At 35.5% G+C, this 25330-nt stretch overlaps 2 protein-coding genes and 1 long non-coding RNA gene across 5 annotated transcripts; all 3 read left to right on the forward strand.

The window, feature by feature from the left end:
- The first annotated feature begins 6463 nt into the window (after positions 1–6463).
- On the forward strand, positions 6464–7844 carry LOC127107171 (uncharacterized). 2 transcript variants are annotated; one of them, XR_007795642.1, is made up of 3 exons: positions 6546–7031; positions 7155–7387; positions 7603–7844. It is a non-coding gene; the product is annotated as an uncharacterized LOC127107171 (long non-coding RNA). The 2 variants fall into 2 exon arrangements; XR_007795641.1 differs by lacking the exon at positions 7603–7844 and having other exon boundaries at positions 6464–7031; positions 7155–7580.
- Positions 7845–10449: 2605 nt separating this feature from the next.
- LOC127107172 (uncharacterized) lies at positions 10450–13920 on the forward strand. Its single transcript, XM_051044463.1, has 6 exons — positions 10450–10727; positions 10991–11135; positions 11890–12150; positions 12755–12836; positions 13184–13380; positions 13497–13920. The coding sequence occupies exons 1-6, from the start codon at positions 10561–10563 to the stop codon at positions 13746–13748; spliced, it is 1104 nt and encodes a 367-aa protein (XP_050900420.1). The 5' UTR covers positions 10450–10560; the 3' UTR covers positions 13749–13920.
- Positions 13921–18002: 4082 nt separating this feature from the next.
- On the forward strand, positions 18003–24643 carry LOC127107173 (protein STRUBBELIG-RECEPTOR FAMILY 5). 2 transcript variants are annotated; one of them, XM_051044465.1, is made up of 16 exons: positions 18003–18304; positions 18393–18525; positions 18619–18690; positions 18802–18867; positions 18949–19020; positions 19116–19187; positions 19420–19491; positions 19569–19634; positions 19990–20055; positions 20135–20439; positions 21703–21977; positions 22281–22549; positions 22961–23081; positions 23708–23844; positions 23939–24095; positions 24181–24643. In XM_051044465.1, the coding sequence occupies exons 1-16, from the start codon at positions 18208–18210 to the stop codon at positions 24307–24309; spliced, it is 2109 nt and encodes a 702-aa protein (XP_050900422.1). In that variant the 5' UTR covers positions 18003–18207; the 3' UTR covers positions 24310–24643. The 2 variants fall into 2 exon arrangements, with proteins under 2 accessions (XP_050900422.1, XP_050900423.1); XM_051044466.1 differs by lacking the exon at positions 18003–18304 and having other exon boundaries at positions 18449–18525; positions 18797–18867.
- The last annotated feature ends 687 nt before the right edge of the window (positions 24644–25330 follow it).

Below are 25330 nucleotides of genomic sequence, written 5' to 3' on the forward strand. Positions count from 1 at the left end.
CGACACAAGCATACAATTTAACCTACAAGGTAGTTCAAGGCTAAACTTTCATTATGGTTGGGAAAATGACTCGAAACAGGGAAAGTCAGCGGTGTAACACTGCCTTCACGTGTCAGGGGACACGACCCATGTCAACCCAGGGTTATCTCAGACCCCTGACACAGCTTGTTCGTGTCACACGACACGACCTGTGCCAGCTTCATGTGTCCCCATACAAAACTAGATAGCAACATAACCATCCCGTGTCAGCTTCAAGATTTTGGGGTTTATCTTAATTGTGTGATTTTTCACACTACAACCTCTTGAACCTGCATCAAATCCAGTATACAAGTGACAAACAACAAGAATACACAAATGATATAAACATAGGGCCTAGTCATCATTAAATTCCATATTTGACATGTATCAAGATGAAACTCTCTAATCGCAAGCATGCATTTCAATCTTTCAACAAGATGCATCAAGAAGGTCATAAAACATGCAACATACTATAAAGGTTTTAATAAATTTAGTTGCAACAACCATTCATTGAAAAGCTAAAACCTAACATACATGCAAGTAGTTTAATTTCATCATACAATCAAACATAGAAGGTAACAAAATTTATAGTTCACATCCCTTCCCCTGCATGCAACCTCAATCTAACATCAATTCTACCCAAAACAAGTTCTAACTAGAAATCCACCTTAGGGAAGATTATGAATTTTCTCTTGAAAAAGGATGAATTTGATGGAATAGATGATGGTTACAACTTTGACTTGAGTATTTCACACATGTAAATCACTTAGTGGTTAATGCTTAAACTTATTCCTCCTCTTTCTCAATTTTCAGCCTCCCTCCTTTTCTTGCTTTACTCACTTCTCTAATTTTCAAAATATTATAAATGGATAAGTGAGGAAATTATGGTTTTTGGACTTGCGAAAGAGGTTAAATAGTGGTTTGGGAAATGTTTGTAATACCATTGGCTCTTAAAAGTATTACTAATGATGTGATTGTTGGTGTAAGCCCTAGAGGCCAATAGTTTTGGTACTTGTATCGAATTATTTATTAATAATAAAAGGCTTTTTCTTTATTATGTTTGTTTAATAAAGTCCCTAGAATAGCTAGTCCGTTTAATGTATCAAGTATGACTTAATCATGAGATCACATTAAACATAAGGACACTATTCTTAAAGTATCCGTAGTCGAGCTTGATTGTGAAGTGGGATGACATTAAAGCATTAAGACTATTATATATATATAGACTGATGATCACATCTCATGGATCATGGATAAGGAGTTATCAAGTCTTAAACATAGGTATGAATATTAAGAGTAATATTTATACTGGATTGACCCGCTATGAGAATACTATATAGAATGTTATGCAAAGTGTCATAAGTTATTCTCATGGTGATAATAATGTATACCACCCTTCGACTTGAAACCACTATGGACCCTAGATGTATAGTCGAGTGCCTTGTTGCTGATCAAACGTTGTCCGTAACTGGATGACCATAAAGACAGTTGATGGGGTACTCCACGAAGCATGCTAAGGGACATGAGTGACCTAGATGGAATTTGCCCATCCTGCGTAACAGGATAAATGTCTATGGGCCCAATATTGAACTAGACAAAGATGACACGGTATATGCCTTGTGTTCAATATAGACATAAGGGCAAAAGGGTAATTGTACACATAAGTATTATCACAGAAGGATTTGTCAGATCACATGACATTTTCGTGTCTTGGGAAGCAGTGATGTGTTACTAGATACTGCTCACCGTTTATTATGTTAAATACGTGATTTAATATAATTGTCAATGCCGCAAAAACCTACAGGGTCACACACAAAGGACGGATTAATGAGAGATAGAGTAACTAAGGAACACCGTAAGGTACGATGCACTTAAGTGAATTGTAGAACATCGTAAGGTACAGTGTACTTAAGTAGAATACGAAATATGGTAAGGTACCATGCACTTAAGTGATTTTGGCATATTATAAGATATGGTCCAGATACACTTAAGTGGGCTTTTTAGCTTATAGCCCACACAAGTGGTTCTATAAATAGAACCCTTGTGCAGAAGCATTTAGTGCAGTTGCAATTTCGTTCTCTCTCTCTCTCTCTCTCTCTCTCTCTCTCACACACACACTCAAAACCCTCATTCGTAGTAGCTAGCACTGAGATTGAAGGAATCCGTTTGTGTGGACTGAGTAGAGGCGTTGTCATCGTTCAACGTTCGTGATCGCTCCGTAGATCTGCATCAAAGGTTTCAATCGTCATAAGAGGTAACGATTCTATCACTGATCATGCCCATTCGTAAGGATCACTAAAGGAGAAATTTTAAATTCCGTTGCGTTTTGGATCGCTAATCTCCTTCAGTGATCTGTTGTCGCACACGGGTCAAAAACGAGTTTATAAGTGTAGTAAAACGGAAGCGATACTCGAATGTCGTATCACAAAGACTCTTGAATGTTGTAACCAAACGAATGAAAATAAGGGGGTTTTTAAGGTTCATAACTTAAATCGAAGATGATTAAAGGTAAAAGAAAAATTGATAAATAAGTTAATCAACTATATCGATTTCCTACTTATAATTGATTTTTATAATTCCAATTCCCTAAGTGGATTCAATCCTATTTGATTATAATACCCAATGACACGTGCAATTGGTATTATGTGATGTATGTTCCTAATTTTCAGATTAAGCAAATGGATTTAAGCTGTCGCAGATTAAGCAAACACGACTTAATCAAACCCGATAACGAAAAAACTATGCTAACGTGATTATAGTTAAGGATCATACAACAATTGAATTTAATCAACTCCATTCTATAAGCAGCAATTGGATTAAGAAAATGAGAGCAATCAAATTAAACAAACAATTTTATATGAAGAATTGAAAATAAATCATAATTAAAGTGAAATTTATAAAAACCTCAAAATGGAATCTGAATACAGTAGATCGGCTCTACGAGAATTGCTCTCCATAAGATTTGTATGATATATTCTCTATTTCTTGAATGCTGAATAATAAACCCTAAAACTACTAAGTTGTTTAAATAGAGCAAGGGAGTTCGGGCCTAATAGCAACCGACCCGAAAAAATACAAACCCGACCCAGAAACTAAGTATTTTCTTAATGTCTTCAATATAAAACTTTTATCTTATCCTCTCATATTTCCAACGCCTCAATACAGTTCTAGTAGCCCAAGTTATAATCTGCGAAGCGAGAGGGTATCGAAGCTAGCGGAAATATACCTGAATGTATCGCACACTCGAACATATAATAGAGTCGCCATCGAAATTTATTTATTCCAGAAGAAAAGGGAAAACATCGATAAAACCCGGGGGAAAGAGATATGTTGGGTAAGGAAGTCGGTTATGCAAGGGGAAGGTATTAGCACCCCAAACATCCATGGTACTCCATGGGAACCGTTTTGATTGTTCTCGCTTGAATAGGTGTGATATCTAAGGATTACTCGCAAAAGAATGGGAAAGGAAATAGATAAAGTGCTCGGCGAGGATTAGGACCCTCATGCCTACGTTTCCTAATAGTGCAATGAGGAATTCAAAGAACTAGTGGTGGGAGATGAAAAGAATAGTCATCAAAGTATGGTCTGAACCAAAGGATTGTATGATTTGAAATCCAACAAGGGGTGAAAACGCGAACTCGAGAGTAAACTGACATGAACCAACAAGTGAGGGCCTACAACACTGTGTTGGAATAACCGAAAAGAAGGATTGCCTATATACGGCAGCAAAGTAAGTAAGGATATGTTCATCTGAGCAACGAGAGGACTTATAAGATAAACAAATCGGCTCTTGGTTCACAAAGGGATGCAAGATGGAGCTCAAAGGTATATTGTATTTGGCTCAAAGGATGGGGTATATTACGTGAAGTGAATAAAGGTAGAATATGAGTGCATCATGGAGATTAATGGAAGAATGCCCTAAGGCAGGAGGAATAAATAAGTATGCTCGCGGAGGATTCGAACCCTCGTGCCTACGTATTCTCATCGTGCAATGAGAAAATTAGAGCAATCGTAGTTCAACCTACTACGTCTGAAAACAAAAGGGAACAAGGTTGATTTTCCAGGGTTCAATACCCTTCAAGGATGAAAAGGAGTGCCAAGGTTCATGACCTTCAAGGTGAGGTATCAATACCAGAGTTTAAGACTGATGATGTCAAGGAATTGAATTGCCAAGGTTTAATACCTTACAAGGCGAATAGAATCAAGTGCCAGAGTCTACGACTCTCGGGGATGAGAATTGAATTGAATAACCAAGGTTCATCACCTCACAAGGTAAAGAGAACACAAATTCCAAAGTCTATGACTCTCAAGGAGAATATCAAAATCGAATAGCCAAGGTTTAACACCTCACAAGGCAAAGAAAGTTAGATGCCAAAGTCTATGACTCTCAAGGCGAAGATCATAATCGAATAGCCAAGGTTTAACACCTTACAAGGCAAAGAAAGTTAGATGCCAGAGTATATGACTCTCAAGGCGAAGATCAAAATCGAATAGCCAAGGTTTAACATCTCACAAGGCAAAGAATGGTGTCAAGGTTTAACACCTTACAAGGCAAAGAATTGATTGAAAGATGGTGTACAACCACAAGTTGCTGATAGCAAAAGATGCTTCACTATTGGGGTATTGAAGGATTGATCGATAAATAGAATAGATTGATAAATAAGGTAGCTCGCGAAGAATCTGGATTCTCATGCCTACGTATCCTTATGGTGCAACAAGGAAATCAGAGCTTTCGTAGTTTATCCTACTATGGCTGAAAACAAGATTATTAGGGAGGAAAAAGAAAAGATGATAGAATGATTGAAAGAGATTGGAACAGACTTGATAGTTATTGGATAAGAATCACACTAAAGTCTATGAGTAAAGATGGATACGATAAGCCACGAGCCAAACGTTTCGCACCCAAAGATATCCAGAATGAGTGTAGGAAAGCTCTAGTCTCATTCCTTCTTTACTACTTAAGGCTCATGGCATGTAATTCTCATCCTAACTTTCAAGTCGCGAGAGGAGAATCTTTGTTGTTCTTGTGTTGATGAAGACCTTATCAATTGTTCGATTTGAATTGCACTAAAGTCTATGAATAGAGGTGAATATGATGAGCATTGGGTCATTCGTCCCATACCCAAAGATATTCAGAATGGGGGTAGGAATTCTCCAGTCTCACTCCTTCTCCATTGCTTAAGGCTTGTGTCTTAAAACTCGATTCATGATTGATAAGTTATCGATGTAGTCCTTGCTTGTTGCATTACTTGGTGGAAAGAGACTTGCCAATCGTATATTCGATTTGTGCTAAAGTCTATGAATATAGGTGAATACGATGGGGCACTGGATCATTCGTCCCATACCCAAATATATTCAGAATGGGGGTATAAATTCTATATTTCCATTCCTTGTCTATTGCTTAAGGCTCGTGTCGCGCACTTTGAATTATGATTGACAAATGTTGATACCTTTGTTGTGCTTGAGAAGTAGTCCACTTTGATAGCTATGCTTGATTGATGTTGATTTGAAGTCTTGATCTTGCCTTTGAACCTTGAGGTCTTGAGCTCCTGAGATTCAACTTATCCACAATAGCTTGAGCGTGATTAACTTTCCACATCAAGCGATCAAGGGTCTTTTGATTACTTGAAATAGGCTTAGGGCTTACAGCACGATTACAAAGGATTTGGTTGACCAAAATGTCATTTGGTCAACACGAATCAATAAGATTAAAATAATAGTCGGTTTATATATATATATATATATATATATATATATATATATATATATATATATATATATATATATATATATATATATACTATTAAATTAATCAAAAAGATCAGATAATTCTAATTGAAAGCCCTAAGCTAAGGGAACATGTACCAAAATCAAGATTTTAGGCCCTAAGGGCAAAATGGTCATTATGCTAGAGGTTGATTAATTTAGGAAAATTGAGTCTAAAATTTACCCAAGGACTACTCCTAATTATACCTAATTATGCAAACAAATAGTTGGTTCTGATCGCTCTAATTAGATATAAAGATGTCCTAATTAAATCCAACTAAATTATAGAACTAATGTTTATTCTAAAAAGAAAATTGTAGTTAAATTAATTAAAAAGTTCTAATTAACCTAATTAAGATTTAAACCTAATTAAATTGCAAAATCCATTAATCTTACAATTCTAATTATGACCTAAATGTCTAACTATCAAGAAACTAAAAATCGAGGATTCTAATTAACTTAACCAAAATTCTAAAACCCTAATTAATCTTATGGATTCTAGAAATTCATTAGTTCTAAAAACAAGTCAATTTAATTAAGAGCCAAAATTAATTAACCTATTCCTAAATTTAACACATTATTCTACACAACCAAGTACAAAAATCTGGTATGAAAAACTGATTAAAATTAACTCAAACTAATTAAAATTAATTGGAATTAAGCCTTAATTAGTGTGAATAGAGGCGGGAGGTGTGGAAGCTTGGATGAAGGTATGAACTGGAAGAAGTTTGGGCCTTAAGCCCAAACTCTACAAACCAAAAAAAACGGACCCAAGCCATTCTCAACACCAAAACTCCACGGTCTTCACTGCACACCTGGATCGCGTTGTTTCGAAGTCGTTTTCGCCATCATCACAATCCGAATTGGTTCGGATTCATCATCATCTTCTCCGAATCACTGCAACCGGAGTCCAATACGACTCCGATCCTAGCTAACACTTATTCCTAAAACGCGACCTGGATATCTCCATCGAAGGCGAAGACAATCCGGAGGCCATACACAATCTCTCATTCTCAATCTGAATCTTTCAACCATTTCCTGCAGTCGTGTTTGCATCGTTCCACCCGTTCGTGAAGGATGTTGTTTGTCGATTTCGGCACTTCTGAGATTGGAAGCTTCGCGAGGCTTGGACTCACACAAGATCGAACGAAATCGGTATCCGATAAAGGCGACCTAGCTTAATAAAGAATATCTGCAGAAGACGTACCAGGATTCAACGCAGTGATTCTTCGAAATAAATTTCATAGGTAATGTTTCATCTCTTCCTCTTCGTCTCGCTTCTTCAATTTATTCGAGCTTCCTCTACCTTCTTCTTCTTCATTTTTCTGCGGTTACCATTATTGTTGATGCGTTGTGTATCCGCGATGCAGGTTAGTGAAAATCTGCAGAAGTTGAATAAGGGCGAGAGATGGAGATTTGCAGGGAGTATGAACAAGAATGAAAAAGAAACTGAGTTTTGCAGAATCAATGGATGCTGAAGATTGCAGGTAGCGTATGGTTGTTACGGTTGCAGAGTGAAGGGTGCAGAACAGAATGAAGAGATAAGAGAAAGAGTGAAGAGAAAGATTGAAAAAGTGAAGAAAACTCGTGGCTCGAGCCAATGGTGAGAACTGCCAATTTATAGAGTTTCTATGAAGTGATTTCGTTAACTCTGTTAATCTCTTCTCCCACCAAATTTGTTAACCGTTGAAACTCTGTTAGTTAGTTAGTTTGTTAAATTGATTATTCTGTTAAAATTCTGTTGACAATCTCAAATGGCTTTTGATTCTCTATGATGAATGCAACTTCTGTTATCATGGATGGTTCGAAAAAATGCAGGTGTTTCTGAACTTGGATGCGTAAGCCTCGTCTTTTACTGCGTTTCGCATTTGCTTCAAGCTTGCTTTGGCCGTTTCTGCGTTTGGCATCTTCACATGTACTTGGTGTTGCAAGCATTTTATGCTGCGCAAGCCGCGTTCTGCAGCTTGTATTCCAATGCTCACCTCTTGTTTGGACATGACTTAATACATGGATGAGGATTAATGGGTTAATTGGACTATGAAATATGAAAAAAAGGTTTTGGATAATAATTGGAATTGGTCAAATAAGTGTGGTTCAAGAATTGGAAAATGGGTAATTGCATTATGAAAAATGGACAATAATGGATATGGATATGGATTTGGATTTAGTTAAATGGATAATTAGATGTGGATTGTAAATTGGTTATCAAAAATTTCTTTAAAAACTAATATTTAAATCAATTGTTTTAGAATCGAACAAACCAAAATTAATTAATCTAAATAGGAAAAATTAATTAAGAATTAAATTGAAATTTCTCTAATTGATTTTACATTAAGAATTTATTAACATTAACTTGAAAATAACAAGTCAATTAATAATGAAATCAAAAATCATTTAAATTTTATTTAAAATTAGAACAAAATTTGAAATCATAAATGATTTAATAATCAATTAAAAATGAAATGAAATTAAAATTAATCAACTTGAAATTAACAATTAAACAAAACCAAATTGAAGCTAAAAAGTCAATTAATTTCAAAAAACAATATGGAAAAACCAAAATTGAGACAGTAGTGGGTTTGAGAATGAAATGTTGACTCAACTTGTTGACCAAAAAGTCAACAATGACCTCAGTTAACCACCAAAAAGTCAACAATGACCTCAGTTAACCAAGAGGCATGAATTAGGATTTATTGATGCATGATGCATAATGGATGAATTAGGATTTATAGATAAATCTCAAGTCATGAGTCAGATGATAAGTGAAAAAGAAGAGGGCAAATTTTTAGGGTACAATAGTTGCCCCTATTTAATCAACTTAAACCTGAATGGACGAACTGTGAGAGCTTTTCGGACATTCAAGGTATAAGTGGATTAAATACCGAAGTATCCAAAAATTTACCTATTGAGGACGATCATATGGGATATAGGGATGACAACTTGGTTTCTACAGGTTCATATGCTGGATTTTATTGTCGTACTAAGGAAATATTGATGGCAAATGAGGATCATGTTATGCATGTTATATGTATTGTTTGTCTTTTATGAAACATGAGGCCATGTATGCTAATCAGAGAGCCCACAAAAGTTTAAATATGAAAGTTCCAGAATACCCCTGCGGACAAAGGGTTTCAAAAATGAATCATCAATTCAACAACTGGAAACAAAGTCGACACATGGAGGTTTGAAAAAGAAAGGTCATCAACCTTATAGGTTGGAAAAAAGGTTCGTCAATCATGTAGATTGAAAAAGGTTCATCAACCACGAAGATTGGAAAAAGATTCATCATGTAACGGTAAATTTATGACCATCAAGCTATGGACAAGCTTAACGTCAATAAAATCAGAGTCGCCACCGCACTTTTATTGTTTCCAAGGGAAAAGGAAAAAGTATGAACAAAACCCAAAGATAAGAAGTCTTCAAATCAAAACTAATAAAATGCCAGAGATTATAGATAAGGGGTTAGTTACACAGAGGGAATGTGTTAGCACAAAAAGTGTCTTAGGTACTCCTAGGGAGCCATTTTTTATGTGTGCATATGCTTACAGTCATCTATCAGATGTTTACAAGACCATTATCGTCATGAATGTCTATAAAGAAAGCTTCTCAGTGGTAGCAATGGAGGAATACTAGCCTCCATATGAAGGGGACATAGTTTGACACAACGATGAGATGCGAAGAAAGAAAAAATGACGGCCAAACAACACGCGTATTATAACAGAAATGGATACGGCTTATAAAATGATAAGATTATGTAGTATATATCATCAACCCGGACACAATAAGAAAAAATGTCCCAATCTAGGAGCAACCTCTGCATCAAAATTTAGTACCTCATTTCAATTTTTGTAACCTTTGATTTTGATATATTAATAACTTTTTGTTACAACAAGATTAACAACAAACATCACTCCAACTTAAACACACTTAAAACCGAACAGGTTTAAATAAACAACACAAACATCAAATATTAAAATAGATGAAAATACTTAACCATAACATTTAAAAATAACATTTCTAATTGATTACAACAATCAAATTGATGTCATCTGGTCCAAACATCACTTCCCTAACATCCTTATCATTTTTTACTCGCACCCAACCACGTACGCCATCGAGTCTCTCAATACTTCTAATTTTTTCCCTCCAGGTATGTTTCCATCTAACCAAGGAACCAACTCCCTCTTTACTTGCTCGAAACGACAGATGTTCCAAAACATCATCTCCATCGGAGACTTGTCTCTCGAATAAATCACATTTCCATAGCGGCGACGAAGACGAAATATGTTTGCAATATAATGAAAAGAGATGTGAAAAAATGAATCACCTAACCCATCTATTTATATAAAAAAAATTACAGAATACATGGAGGCGTCATACCAATTGGCGCCTCCTCTCACTATTTACACATGGAGGTTAATTGGATTGACAACACCATGTGATGTAGCCAATTCAATTGACGTCCCCTCTTTAAAATTAAGGGTATGCGCAAATTGATCTACGCCTACTCCTTAAATATTTTTTGTTTTGTTTTTGAAATTGGAGTAGTTTGAAAAATAATTTGGAAAATGGATTATTTTGAGAATTTTAAAAAAAATGTGGAGTATTTGAGTAAAAAATTCAAAATTGGTATAACAAGAGGATGGAGAAAATATAAAATAATTAGAGATAGATAGAAGGGTTTGAGAATTGACAAGGTGTGTTTGTGGTGTGTGAGTATTTTGAATACAAATAAATTGAGCAGTATCGTCTTTCTTTCTGGAGGAACAGAGAAAGATGAAAACGATATTATTGTTATTCACTCTATCATCCAACTTCTATGGTGTCTCTGCTATTCTTGTTCTTACTTTATTGTTTCTTCTGAACCGTAAGAGATTCTTGTTCGCCTCGTCTTCATCAACACCCTCTCTCATCTCCTCCGGTTCCACCAATTCAAACCTAAGGTCTTTATTTACTTTTCATTCTCCTCTTGCTCTCTACCAATTCAATTTCATACTATTTGCTTGCTTTACGTTTCAAATTCAACTTGCTCTTATGCTCAAATTGGGGCTTTTTAGGGCTTACAATAGTACTAGTCAAATTTTTACACTTTTTGCTTTTGTTGCCTTGCAATTACAGCAAAACTTGGAAATTCTTTTTTTTTTTGGTGTTCTGCTACATTATAACTTGATTTCACAACGTCGGAGTATTTTTTTTACTCTTGCAGAACCTCAACGACTGTGACAGATGCGGATTTGAAGTTTCTAATGGAGATTTTGGATGAAAATCTAAATGAGAATGATAAATGGGAGGATGTCATAGATAAAAGAAACCAACATATATGCTACAAAGCAAAATCCAGCAAACCTAAGGTTACTCACTTTATGCTTCAACTGGAGTATACATATTATGATTTATCTTGGCTATTCTTCGAATGTATCGCTCCTAGCTTTTCTGTTGTAAAATGCCAATTTTTTTTTGCATAAATAATATTCTTTGTTTAATATCTTAACCTTACCAAGCTTGATACACCTAAAATTATATGTGTCATAGGATGAACTTGGGAGATATTTTTTTTTTAATGAAGTACGCTGGAGACCTTTTATGCCATTTTTGAGATGTTGACTATTTTTATGATTTGTTTATATTTTAAGTCGAATTTATTGAAAATCATTTTAAAATAAAATGGAAGTTTTTGTTGTTGTTGTTGTTGATGATGCTGCTCTTGATGCTGTAAGAGCTGTGTCCTTTAAGTGTCGAACTATAGTTGAGGCTATGTGTCTAAGAGATGGACACACTGAAAAACAATATTTTAACTGAACACCTGGTGAAGAGTGTTAGACACATGTCGTACTAGTGTCATGTCAAAAGCATGGTTACTCAAAACATAGAAGTGCCCCTGCTTGAATGGTTGATAATCTCCTTCCTACACTTTTTTTTATAATTAGTTATCAGTGATATGTTTTAAATGTAGCTCTAAATTCTCAGGTGTTTTTCAAGCGTGTGATCTTAGATTTGAATTTGGCAGGTTCTAATTTAGCATCTTCTGTAAACAGATGACAACAAAATGGGTTTTTTTGAAGATTATCTATAAATTTTATTGTTGTTTCTTCTTGGATGTTGCAGAATGGTCCCCTAAGATATTGGAGTGTGACCGTGTTCAATGATATTTCGGCTGAGATGCTAAGAAACTTCTACATGGACAATGACTACAGAAAACAATGGGATGAGACAGTGGTTGATCACAATCAACTGCAGGTGGATGAATCGGGTGGTTCTGAAGTTGGTCGTACAATTAAAAAGTTCCCTTTTTTGAAGTCTAGAGAATATGTGCTAACTTGGAAGTTGTGGGAGGGGAAGGATAAAACTTTTTACTGTTTTATAAAGGTATTACATCTGGCTATGGCGTTGCATTAAATAAATACTTTCTTTTTTAAAAATTAACTTTAGTGTTTTCTCTTTTGTTGAAATGGCTAGTGCCAGTAATTAGTTGTTAGGTTAGTTTTCTCCTTTACTAGGGTTTGGACCTGTTTGAGTTACCCAACCCCCTATAACTTTTTTAGTGTTACTGCACGTTGTGTTCATGATTGCTTCCTCATATGGATGTTGTTGTGGCTTCATATCCCCACCCTCTTTCTCTTCCCCTGCACTTTTTGTCCCATCATTAAACAAGAAGAATCTTTGTATGAAAAAATGGTAAAACTTTTCCTAGAAAGTATATTGATTAAGAAATTAGAGATTAGAACTTGGAAGGTGCTGTTGTTTGCATGTAACAGTATATCAATATTATCACCATATTCTGATTCATTTGAGATTCATTTGTTTAGGTAGGAACTGAAATATTTGCACATCAAACTGTTCTGATTTCTCATTCTATACATATTATAGATAGAAGCTCTTAGTATTTGCATGCCATTCATGCATACCACTTTTTCAAGCATTGATTGCTCAATTATTTTTTCTTTTCATCTTTGGATACAAACCTTGTTAGGAATGTGAACATCCTTCAGCACCACGGCAGAAAAAATATGTAAGAGTTGAGCTTTTCAGATCTGGCTGGCGAATAAGACAAGGTATGTTTGGCTTATTTCATTTTTTTTTCTCGTGAATTAACAAGATTTAATGGGAGATTTTCCTATAGAAATGTAATCTTTTTTTATTCTCATAAGAATGGTTGAGATATCTTTACTCCATGTGTCATTTCTTCATGACATACAAACTAAATTTAATGATATACCATTGCAACTTAATTGTATTTCTGCGCATATGTTTGGAGTTTAATGCTGTTTAAAATCTTTCATTGTACCCAGTGATATTCTCGTGCTTCATTTTTATTTATGTTTCATTGGTTCTGTACAATAAGCGAATGATTGCTACCTATGACATGACTGTTTTGTTACTGTCAATTTTATAATTACAGTACCTGGTAGAAATGCCTGTGAGATCACCATGATTCATCAGGAAGATGCTGGTTTGAATGTGAAGATGGCAAAACTGGCTTTCTCCAATGGAATATGGAATTATGTATGCAAGATGGATAATGCACTTAGAAGATACTCTGCTGTAAAAGGCCATTTATCCCGATCAGTTACCACGTCAGTCAAATTAATGCAGAAGGTTAGTGTTATTAGTTAGTTTCACATACCATCATTTAATGTATTTCCTGGTTTATAACCTCTCCGCGTGTTTTCTGGCACCTCTCGAATAACAAAGAAACAATTCCCTGTGTATAGGTACCGGCTTGCTTGGAATCTAGTACGTCTTCTGCTCATCCTTCTATCATTCATGATCGCGACGAATCTCAAGTGCGTGCGATCTCAAGAAGGCCATCAAAGAAGTTGGTAGCCAATGGTTTGCTGCTTCTAGGGGGTGCAATATGTTTATCTCGTGGTCACTCTAGCCTAGGTGCTAAAGTTGCAATGGCATACATCGTCACAAAATTTAGTCAACGTAATACAAATTCAAACCAAGCAAAACATAGTTGAGTGATAAAGTAAAAACATGTATAACAACTTTTTATAGAATGTGAAATTAATCGGTTTGAATCAATCTTAACAATGTTTACATAATTTAGATATATGTTGGTTGTTATGTAAATAATATATTTATTTGTATTCTAATTATTATATCATATATCGCACAGCACTGTTAAGATCACGTCCCTTCATGAGTAAGAATTTTACATTATTAAAACCCTTTGATGCCCATTCTTGTCCCGTTTGATTTGAAGATCAATTTATAGTTCCGCAATATCTAATTTACAAAAAAAAAGACTCATGGTTATAAACATGTTTTTTCTTGTTACAAGACTAAAGAAAATGAAACGAAATAAATGGGTTGAGCTCTTAGAGAAAAGGTTTTTGTATTGGCGGTAAGGACATGGCTAAGTTTGGGGGAGGAGAGGTGTGATCAAGAAGATTCTAATTAGAAGAGGTTTTGAGTTTGACAATAATTTTCACGTAACATACCTTTGATGTTTTAAATCAAAACAATATGTTAATGATATATTCTTTTGGGAGTCTTGATAAATTTGATACAGAAAAATGAATTCATAATATATCCCCTAAATCCTAAGATTAAGGTGTTTATAGTTCATGAATTCATAATATATCCCCTAAATCCTAAGATTAAGGTATTTATAGTTCATGACGGTGAGAGATCATGTTTTTGGATATTGAGATGATTCTAGGATCAGTTCATGATGGTGAGAGGTCATGCTTTTGGATATTTTATTTGAGATGAGAGCAAACTCATGTGGACTTACAAAGCTATGTACTTCGATGGTATTTCGTGATGGATTCATAATATATTCATTAAATCATAAGGTTAAGGTATTTATAGCGGTCCATGGACATGGATTTTAGAAATCCTAAGAAGCAATAAATGTTCCATATTTTTATTTTTTGGAGTTGCTTTGGGTGGATTAACCCCTTGGCCTACGCTTTTGGTGTTCACGCCCAGAGTTTGGACTTTTTTCAGTTTTGGACTTTCCACTTATGATTTCCTGGCAATTTCTTGGTCTCATTAGATGACTCCAACCCGTTCGTCAGGGATCAGATATTTCATGCACAAATATAAAGTAGACAAGACGACGCCCAACTAATTAAAAGTTAGTTTCTCTATGATCATGTTATAAGAAGAGAGGGCGTCTATAACCAGGTACATGACCTTGATCTGCATGGCTTGATCTCCTATTCCAAAGACGGTCTTCAGTGTTATGTAGTCTTTCAATTGTACATGCTCCCCAAAAAACTCAACTAGTGACCCATTGAAAGCTTTTAGGTCATCTAGGTCGAGACAAAGTCTCTCAAATGCATTCTAGTTGTGGATATATGCAAAAATTCTTTGATCTACCAAGACTATTCTAATTACCCAATCATCCCACCTCACGATGATGACCATGGGTCATTGTTGTGGGGATGAAAATTTGTTTCATCCTTCTTTGAGAAAGCGATCTCGATCTACGACGCCTTGGTCTCGCTTTCCTTCGGATATGTGAACAAATCCTCTATATTTAATAATATATGGAAGGCATATCTCCTTTGGGAGAAACTGGTCTCTTCGCTCCCAACAAATCCTCATGCAATATTATTTAGGGTGTGGCGTACAACCTTGTCACACTCTTATTTGGATGACTCATTTCCCTTTTTTGCGCCCGGGGCTTTTGGTATCGTCACAACCGCGTCAGAAATTCTTTCCTGACCCATGAGAGGAATCACCTTTGACATAGTTCTTAAGGCGATCTTCCTGGATCGCTCCTTTTTGAGTTGATAGCAATCTTCTGTGTGATGTCCCTTCATCTTATGAAACTTACACCATTTGCAAGACTCAAGTCCCACAATGTCTGCCTTTGGAGAGGGAGGCGTAGGTATGTCATGTAAGTGGAAAGCCTCGTGCCATATTTGCTCGTGGAGAGTGTTAAAGGGCGTGAAGCTCTCCACAACTTTTCCGCTTTGCTTAAACGTTGTCTTGTCCCTGACAGACGAGGTGTAGCTACTTTACGTGGGTGTTGTGAGTCTTCAGCGTTAGGAAAACAGCTATTTCACATCATGAGCCTTTTTATTGGTATACTCTTCTTTCCCTTTATTTATCATTCTGCCCCTGTGACTACCTCTACTAATGAAGAGACTGGCCATTGGGTGAGGGACTTGTTAAAGTGTCATGCTTTGAGACCATTTTAAAATGCTCATACGAACATTTCTTGGTTTGGGTGGATGACTCTTATAGTGGCTTCTTTGAAACAGACAAGGTATTCTCTCAATGATTCCGAGGGACCTTACCGAATGTTAAACATGCAGGTGGTGGACATCCTTCTATATGGACTTGTTGTGAACTGGTACGCGAGTTCAGTTTCTTCACCAAGTCTTCGTAGCTTGCGATGGAAGCTCGTGGTAGGCCCATGTACCATCATAAGGCTACGTCTATAAAAGTACAGGATAAAAGCTTGCATTTTAGAGAATCGAGAGCTCCTATAATGCCCATCTGCATGTTGATGGAAACGACATGCTTGTACGAGTCGTTATGTCCATCAAACTTTACCAAGGAGGAACGCTTGAAACCTTTAAGGACAGGTGTCTCCCGTATCTCGTCTAATAAGGGCTAGGAGTCCAACACCTTAGTCTCCTCTGGGGTGACCTCTTGTTGGTGTTGTTGAATGTTAAGGACGTTGTCCTCTATAACTTTGTTTTGACGGTGCGACTTGTTCATGGAGACACGCATCTCCTTCATGGTGTTAAGACTGTTGCTACCTCCAATACCGTCATGCATGGGAGATTATGCCCTCCTAGAAATCATGATCGGGAGAGGTTAAGGGCATATGGTCTTGTATTCAAAGATCGTAAGAAGCAGTAATCTCTCCACCTTGATTAGGGAAGCTATTGACTGCCTACTTCTTAGAGAATCATGGTCAAGACTTCTCGCACACGCAGTTATAGAACATGTACACGTCGCCCCCACGTTTCTCATCAGGTCGAGTCACCTACTAAGTGGGGGCTACGTTTTGGGCAATATATTCTAGGGTCGTCGATTGATGGGACTTGACCCTATATCATCCTATTTAGAGCCTTTACAAATATATCACTACATATATGAAAATAAATATTTTTTTTATGCCCGTGATAAAAAGGTAAAGAAAGACTGGGTCTCTTGAAAAAAGGTTGTAGGATGGCTTGAAAAATGACATTCTATTTCTATTTCACGAGATTGGCAAGAAAGAGGAAGTTACATGGTGCATGATGAGCTAAATATTGATCAGAGGGGGAAGTTCTAATGAAATACTAGTTGATATTATCAAAGGCCTTTTTTCAAATCATGCATGAATAGACATCTCATATTTTTATTCTTCAACTTCCACGCTGCATGGACAATTTCCAGCAAATTAATAGCATTTTCAAAAGTTTCCATACTTGACAGAAACCTACTTTGCTAGTGGCCAATGTGGGTATCAAGTAAGGGCCATAAACGGTTAAAAGGGACTTTTGTGATGTTTTTGTAGATAAAGTTTTAGAGATTGATTGTCTCAATTTCTTGAAAGTAGTTGGGGACTCCATATTTGATATAATAACTATTAAGGTCTTAGAGATGGTTGAATCAAAGTTTGATGTGGAGAAATCATTGTTGACTACGTCGAAAATGTCATTTTGCATAATGTACCAATATTGTTCAAAAATATGCATAGAAATCCATTAAGATCGAGAGATTTGAAATCTATCCCCTTTTAAACACACTAGTGAAAAACCACCGCATTCTACCTTTAGAGTGTTGTTATCTATTTTTATCGGATGACCTATGACTGAAGCAATGACAAACGAGAAGCTCTAATCAAAGTAGACAATGTTGAAATTAGAAAAGTGTATTCAAACAACTCTTCTCTCCACTTTAGCTTATAGAGAGACAAACTACGACACATACAATGAAAGACAACAGGATAGTGGTAAAAGCCATCTAAGGATGGTCAAAGATGAATTATTTTCAATTGTTGATTTTTAAAACCGTGAAATAACACCTACTTAATAAAATTTAACCATATAGAATCATTTTATCAATGATGTGATATCCACCTATATATATATATATATATATATATATATATATATATATATATATATATATATATATATATATATATATATATATATATATATATATATATATATATATATATATATATATAAAATTTGGTTTGGTCGTTTAGGTGAGTAGATAGATATATAAATATGCGGGCGGGTCCGCGAAAGAGTGGGAGCCTTACAATGATTTCCTTCTTGTATATGGCGTTGTCACCCAAATACCCGTTTTCCCTTTTCCCTCCTAATTTTAGCCCTAAACTTGTTCCCATTCTATCTTTTCTCTTTCAATCTTTCTCCAATTCCTACTATTACCTTCATTCTTTTCTTCTTCTTCTTCTTCCATCCATACTCCTGCATTTTGGCTTCCACCTCCAAGATGCACCACAACCATTCCCTCCCATGGTTGTGGACTATTGCTTTGATCTCCTCCATCACAACCACCCTTGTTCAATGCAAAACATCTTCTCAAGATGGTTCGTTTTTCTCTTTTTTACTATCATTATCATCATTCTTCTTCAAACATAGTTTGTAATAATTATTATTCAAATAATTGATCAACAGTTTCAGCCCTAAATGTAATGTACACAAGCTTGAATTCTCCTTCCCAACTCACTGGCTGGAAATCAAGCGGAGGCGATCCTTGTGCTGAATCCTGGGAAGGAATCAAATGCTCTTCTTCATCCGTCACTGAAATGTATTCACCATCATCTCTATTTTATCTTATTATAATCATCCTCTATTCAATTTATTCTATTATAATCATTCAATTCATTGCCTTTTTTAACAGAAATTTATCTGACATGGATCTTAGCGGATCAATGGGCTACCAATTGGCAAACTTGAAATCAGTTACCTACTTGTGAGGCCCCTACATATTCATATCAAATCATCCTTCCTTTTCATTTTTCATTTTTCATTTACATTCCCACAACATCACTTAAATGTCATGCATTCATTTTTCATAGTGCAGTGATTTGAGCAAAAACCATTTCAACTCAGATATACCCTATCAACTCCCTCCAAATGCTCGTACCATGTAAGCGCTTTTTATTCTACATTTTGCATTTCATTGCTCCGGTCTCATCTATATCATTCATTCTCTTTTCTCATTATGCAGAGATCTTTCTAACAATCAATTCAAAGGATCTATACCTTATTCCTTTTCTCAGATGAAGAATCTCGAATCTCTGTAACCAAACTTCAATTCTATTTTTTTTTTCTTTTTTCATCATTTTCTTTTTTTTTCTTCTTTTCATTTTTTTCTATTTTATCTTATGCGTGCAGATCTCTTGCACATAATAAGCTCAATAACCAGCTGGGAGATATGTTTGCCAGCCTCACTAAACTCAAACAATTGTAAGGATTTAATATCATGATATGTACTTTGCTGTATTGCTCATTTTGGTATTTCATTGGAGTTAAGGGAGAAGCTATTATTAATACCATGCTTCTAGCAATAACTCACCTCATTGTTTTCTTAATTGGGAGATGACTTCATTCTATTTTAAAGAAACATCTTATTTGATTTCTTAGTAGGTTCCTTCTTGCATTAAATTTCTATTGACCGTTAATCTGAAATACAATATAGGGATGTATCATTCAATTCACTATCAGGAGACCTGCCTCAGAGTTTAAAATCAGCCAAAAGCCTAAAGAAGATGTAAGAAATGAATCACCTTTACTTTTAACTTGACAACTTGACAACCGCACTGTTAACTTCTATTTCTTTTTGTACAGACATCTGCAAAACAATAAACTCACTGGTTCAATAAATGTCCTTGCCCGCCTTCCACTTGATGATGTGTAAGTTCGTCTTTACCCACCTTAGAATGATTTTCCATCCCTCCCACCCCCTCCTTTGTCAAATGTTCTAGTACCTTCATATATATATAATATATGATTGGTTATTCATTCATTCCAATCCACTTTTTGTGCACGATGAATAAGTGAAATCTCAAAGTTTGTTCAATTTATGATTTACTTTGATATAGACAGATTCTTTAACTTAATGACGAGTTAATTTTAGATTTTCAAAATGTGAATTAGCAATGCAATCTATGGAAGGAAAGATTGATAATCCTGAAATTTTATAGTGAATTGAAATTGCTTATCCAAGGGGCAGAACATAAAATTTAATTACTATTGTGATATTTAACAGGAATGTTGAGAACAACAAATTTACAGGTTGGGTTCCTGAGTCGTTAAAGGATATAACTAGCTTGAGGTATGTACTTTCTTACACTTATTTATTGAAGGATGCCTGCTTGGGTTGTTTCTCTAATTTTTTATTTTTAATTGCAAAGAACTGGAGGAAACTCTTGGTCAACTGGGCCAGCGCCACCTCCTCCCCCCGGTACGCCTCCTATCGAGCGTCCCGAGAAAAAGGCTGAAAAATCTGTTGTAACTGGAGTAGCTATAGCCGGCATAGCTGTTGCTGTGCTGATTGTAATCATACTCGTTGTTGCTCTTTCTAAAAGAAGGTCATCCGTACCTTCTTCACATTTTATTGATGATGAAGATAGACGTAGCCAACACAGATCTTTTACACCCCTTGCATCTCAGGAGTTGACTAAAGATTTAGGTCATGATGACTGCACAGAATACAAAGGTGGGTTTTTTCTTTCATAGATTTCATAATTCTTTCTTTTATTCATGACTTCATGTGTTGAAGTTTTGCTATATGTATAACAAGGAATGTGATCCTCCGTAGGATTCTAAAATTTTCAAGTTGCAGCTGTGAAAAAAGCAATTTTAAAATCTTGATCTTTATAATGAAATAAAAGTGTAGTGTAAAAGGGGAGTCTTGGTGCAATTATTATAATTTGATTCTTTGCAGCAGCTGCACCGTGCAGTCAATGCAGGGCCATTATATCTGAGTTTATAATTTCTCTCTTGGGTCAAATGGCTCTGCAATGGGCTACACAGTGTCGCTGCAGCAAAGGATCAATCCACACACAGTAGTTGCTGTGTGACTAGACGTCATGAGTTCGAGTTGTAGTATTAACATCTTGCAAATGTAAGATGAAGACACCTGCACTAGATCCACAATGGGTCCAACCCTTCTTTGGACACCGGTGTAGTGGGAGCTTTATAGCACCGGGTTCTCTATTGCAACTGGAGACTAGAGTGTTAAATGAACATCACGAGGACTTGCTACTAGAGTAGTCTTATGTTGTTATCTTAGGTTGAGTTTCATTACCCAACTCAATAGCATAGACTGCAAAGAACAAGAACACAGAAGAAATAAAATGAAAGGTGGTGTAGAAGAGAGATAGGGAGCCACAATTCCAAGGGAGTTGATAAGCCAAAGTGAACGAGCACCCCAAGAAATCTGATTTCATGGTAAGACAAGAGTTGTTTGGAAAAACCAAAGAGAGTCAAATTATGTCACAAAGGAGTATGATCCAAAATTAAACATCCAACAAGGCAATCGAACACTATCCCACTAAATGGGGTCAGCTACGCCATAATGTTATATCAGAGACACCCTTTATATAGAAAGGGCTGCTCCAAAAATACAAGCTAGTGGGATAACTAACTACAGTAGAAGACTAGTGGGATAATTAACTCAACTAAGTGGACCAATTAAACTAAATTTACTAAGGGGATAATTAACTAGCAAACTAGTGGCACAATCAACTCAACTAAGTAGCTGCATTAGCTAACCCACTAAGCGACTTCAAGAGACATGAATGAGCCCAGTCAGTCCCCGCTTGAGCGATATATCCACTTATTGGTAAACATATTAAGGACAGTTTAAATATGTTCTTATAATTGCACAGATCATGAATCTTTGGAAGAGTTGATCATTGACAAGATTTTGGAGTTGACATTATCATATAACTGATTTCAGATGTTATATTGGTGACAGGATTTAAAGCAACGGATTCCACTGCAATCGACATAAAGGCATTACAAAAATGTCCATCAATTGGTGTTAGGTCATCATCAGTCTCTGATTGTGTGCAAACATTTAGTGACAATGAGTTTGCAAATCGTCTAAATTCTAAAAGAAGCACATCAGTTCGTTGTACTCCTTTTTCATTGGGAGAGTTGCAAATTGGTACTGGTAACTTCGCTTCAGGCCGACTTCTTGGTGAAGGAAACCTTGGACCTGTTTATCGTGCCAAATATGCCGATGGAAAGGTACTTTCTGTTATATAAACTAGTCATGGATACACTATGTTAGTTTATGCATGTGCATGACATATTCATAAGATTGGCTAAGCATCACCAATGAGCAAAATGTGTTTCCAGTGAAAATGCAACTGCAAATTTGACACCCATGTTCATGTCTGACTTGCAGCCGCAAATGGCTAAACTAAAATTTAACTCTTATTGGGTCAGGCATGGATTTGGAACAATATTGGCTGAAATTAAATTAAAAAACTAAAAGTCATAATACTGAACTGCGGGAAACCTAAACCTTACACTTTTTTTTTAAATCAGGTATTGGCTGTAAAAAAAATCAACCCTTCATTTTTTGATGGGGGTCATCCTGAGGAATTCTCTCAGATTATATCAAGCATCTGCAAACTTCGTCATCCAAATATTGCTGAGCTTGTTGGTTATTGTTCAGAACAGGAGCATATGTTAATATATGATTATTTCAGAAATGGTTCTCTCCATGACTTTTTACACTTATCAGATGACTTCAGCAAACCACTAACTTGGAACACCAGAATCAGAATTGCATTGGGAACTGCTCGGGCTGTTGAGTTAGTTTTCTACATCTAGCAAATATAACTTTAATTTTGATATCTTTTATGACATTATGCATAACCTACTCCTGCATGTGAATATGCGTCTATTTTGTTAATGTAAGTACCACAACAGTGGTCCACTTAAAGCAGTGTTACATGCAGCATTCTTCCTAAATAATACTACATTTCTCTTTGGGGTTTTTTGCATTAAAATTGTTACTATACTTCTTTTTGTTTATTACAATCAAGTTTTTAATTTCCTGAATAGATATGCATAAGATTGCATGTTAAGAATGATATAGAAAAATATTTATACCAATTCAAACCCTCAACAAATTTTTGAATTTCTTAACTCATTGTTTCCCAAGTCGAGTTATGATTATGTTAGACTCATTTCGACTTTGCATATATGTCGTTTGCGTTCAGGTACCTACATGAAAGTTGTTCTCCGCCTTTAGTTCACAAGAATATCAAATCTGCCAATATTTTGCTCGACACAGATTTGAATCCCCGTCTCTCAGACTATGGTTTGGCATCCTTCCACCAGGTTTTTGTCTCCCAGACTATGGAATTCTGTTATGCTCTTTTAACTTTTTTAGAAAAGAAAACGATAAATACGTAGAACCGTTTGTATCCTTCCAATTATTATACTGCATGCATATATATTTTTTTATTTGAAAGAAAAAAAGTTTAGCCAAGAATAAGGATTGGATAATTTTGTAGATGATAGTTTTTTTACTAAGATGTAGAGGATAGTTATTACAGTTTAAACTTTTATAGCTCGACTCTACAAATAGAGCTACAGTGTAATTGAATATTCAAATATGCTCTTTATTCTTGGCCTTACCTAACATTATCCTAACGACGTTATAAAGAAACACTAAGCATCATGAAGTCTTGATCAATAGTAAACAGAATCCTAAGTCATCAATTTTGTTAAAGCTATTTAGGCACTTTATCAACACTTGTTTTCGTTCTTATAGTCAGTTTCAATATTTTTATTTCATTTTAAATTCCTGTAGTTTGTTCATTGAGTATTAAAGAAAAATAGATTTATAGTTTATAGAAAGCTAATCTAATTGATGTGAATATAAGTATTTTATGTATTGATTCAACGTTTGCTAGTTTCCTTGTGGAAAAAGTAATAGTAATATCTGTATTGTTTCCACTCAGCGTACTAGTCAAAATCTCGGGGCAGGATATAATGCACCAGAATGCACAAAACCATCAGCCTATACCCTGAAGAGCGATGTATACAGTTTTGGCGTAGTGATGCTTGAGCTTTTGACAGGTCGAATGCCTCTAGACAGGTAAGTTGGTTTTCTTACTGTGCAATATTATATTCCACTCTATGTTTGATGTTTGAGATTAAGTATTGGTCCTTATCTATCTTTCTATCTTCAGTTCAAAGCCAAAAGCAGAGCAATGTCTGGTTCGTTGGGCTAACCCGCAGCTTCATGACGTACTTGCTGTGGAAAAAATGGTAGACCCTGCCTTGCGGGGACTTTACCCTCCTAAATCACTCTTCCGGTTTGCTGACATCATCGCCCTTTGTGTTCAGGTGACTTACATTATATTTGTTGATTAGGATGACTCCATTTTAAGTTGATTATACTTATACTAACTGATATGCTTTTTTGTATTAGTCTGAACCTGAATTTCGGCCACCTGCATCAGAGGTAGTTCAGGCATTGGTGCGATTAGTTCAGCGTTCAAGTGTGAAAATGAGAGAAGATCTTGGTGTGTTTGGTCGGATAGATGATTATGATGATTGAGACTCTTAAATTATTATATTGAATGGAAGGAAGTGAAAACATCTTTGCCAACCTCCTAGTTCTTCTTCAATGGGAATATCTCTCCATAGAATTTTCAGTTGTTTTTCAAAGTTTTTTGTTTTACACTTTCAAAGTAGTTGTAGGTTTTACGAGAAAAGCTTGTGCAAAACTTGTTTTCAAGGGACAACTTTGGTTAGGAAGATAATTGTTGGGGGTGTGAAAAAAAAAAGTACTGGATGCCGTATAGAAGGGTTCAATTTTATGGGTATTATTAGGTAAGATTTGAGAAATTGTAAGTTTGTAATTAGTAAATAGTCGATATGCTTTTAGATAACTTGTCTGTTAATTTATCAATTCAGCTATAAAAAACAAAAGGCTTATGATTTGGAGTATTCATTAAAAAAACTTATTTTTAACAGGAAAATTTCATTGTATGTCATTGAAAATAGTATTTAAAATAAAAGGGAGAACATGGTTCATATCACGAAAGTTAGTAAATATATATAGTACAAAGTGGGAAACCACGTTAACTTGTGTAACTGAAAAGTAAGATCTAGTACACTATAGGTCTTGAATGGGAGCACAAAATTTGAATACATGAATGATTATTAATAGAACCAAAAAGTCCTAGTTTTAGAATCAAGCTAAAAAATGGCAAGTTTTAATTCCAACATAATGTACCATTTAAATTGTCGATCTTGTTCTTTATCAAAAGGATTCATCCAAAAAGAAAAAGGCTCTGTTAGGGTTTTCCAAGAAACACATTTGTATGCAACAACAACTGCTGGAGGAGAGGTGTCATAGTCAAACTGCTAGGGAGAAGGATAGGATACAAAGTACTGAAAAACCGATTGAAAAAAATATGGATGAGGAAAGGAGTAATCAGCATAATTGATATGGGAAATGATTACTACCTAGTAGCTTTATCATCTCGAAGATGATAAGAATGCAGCTCTATCAGACAGACCGTGGTTCATTTACGATCACTAAAGTTTCAGCCGGAAAGGGATACAATAAAGGA

This window comes from Lathyrus oleraceus, chromosome 7 (genome assembly GCF_024323335.1).
Source record: "Lathyrus oleraceus cultivar Zhongwan6 chromosome 7, CAAS_Psat_ZW6_1.0, whole genome shotgun sequence".
Lineage (NCBI taxonomy): Eukaryota > Viridiplantae > Streptophyta > Magnoliopsida > Fabales > Fabaceae > Lathyrus > Lathyrus oleraceus.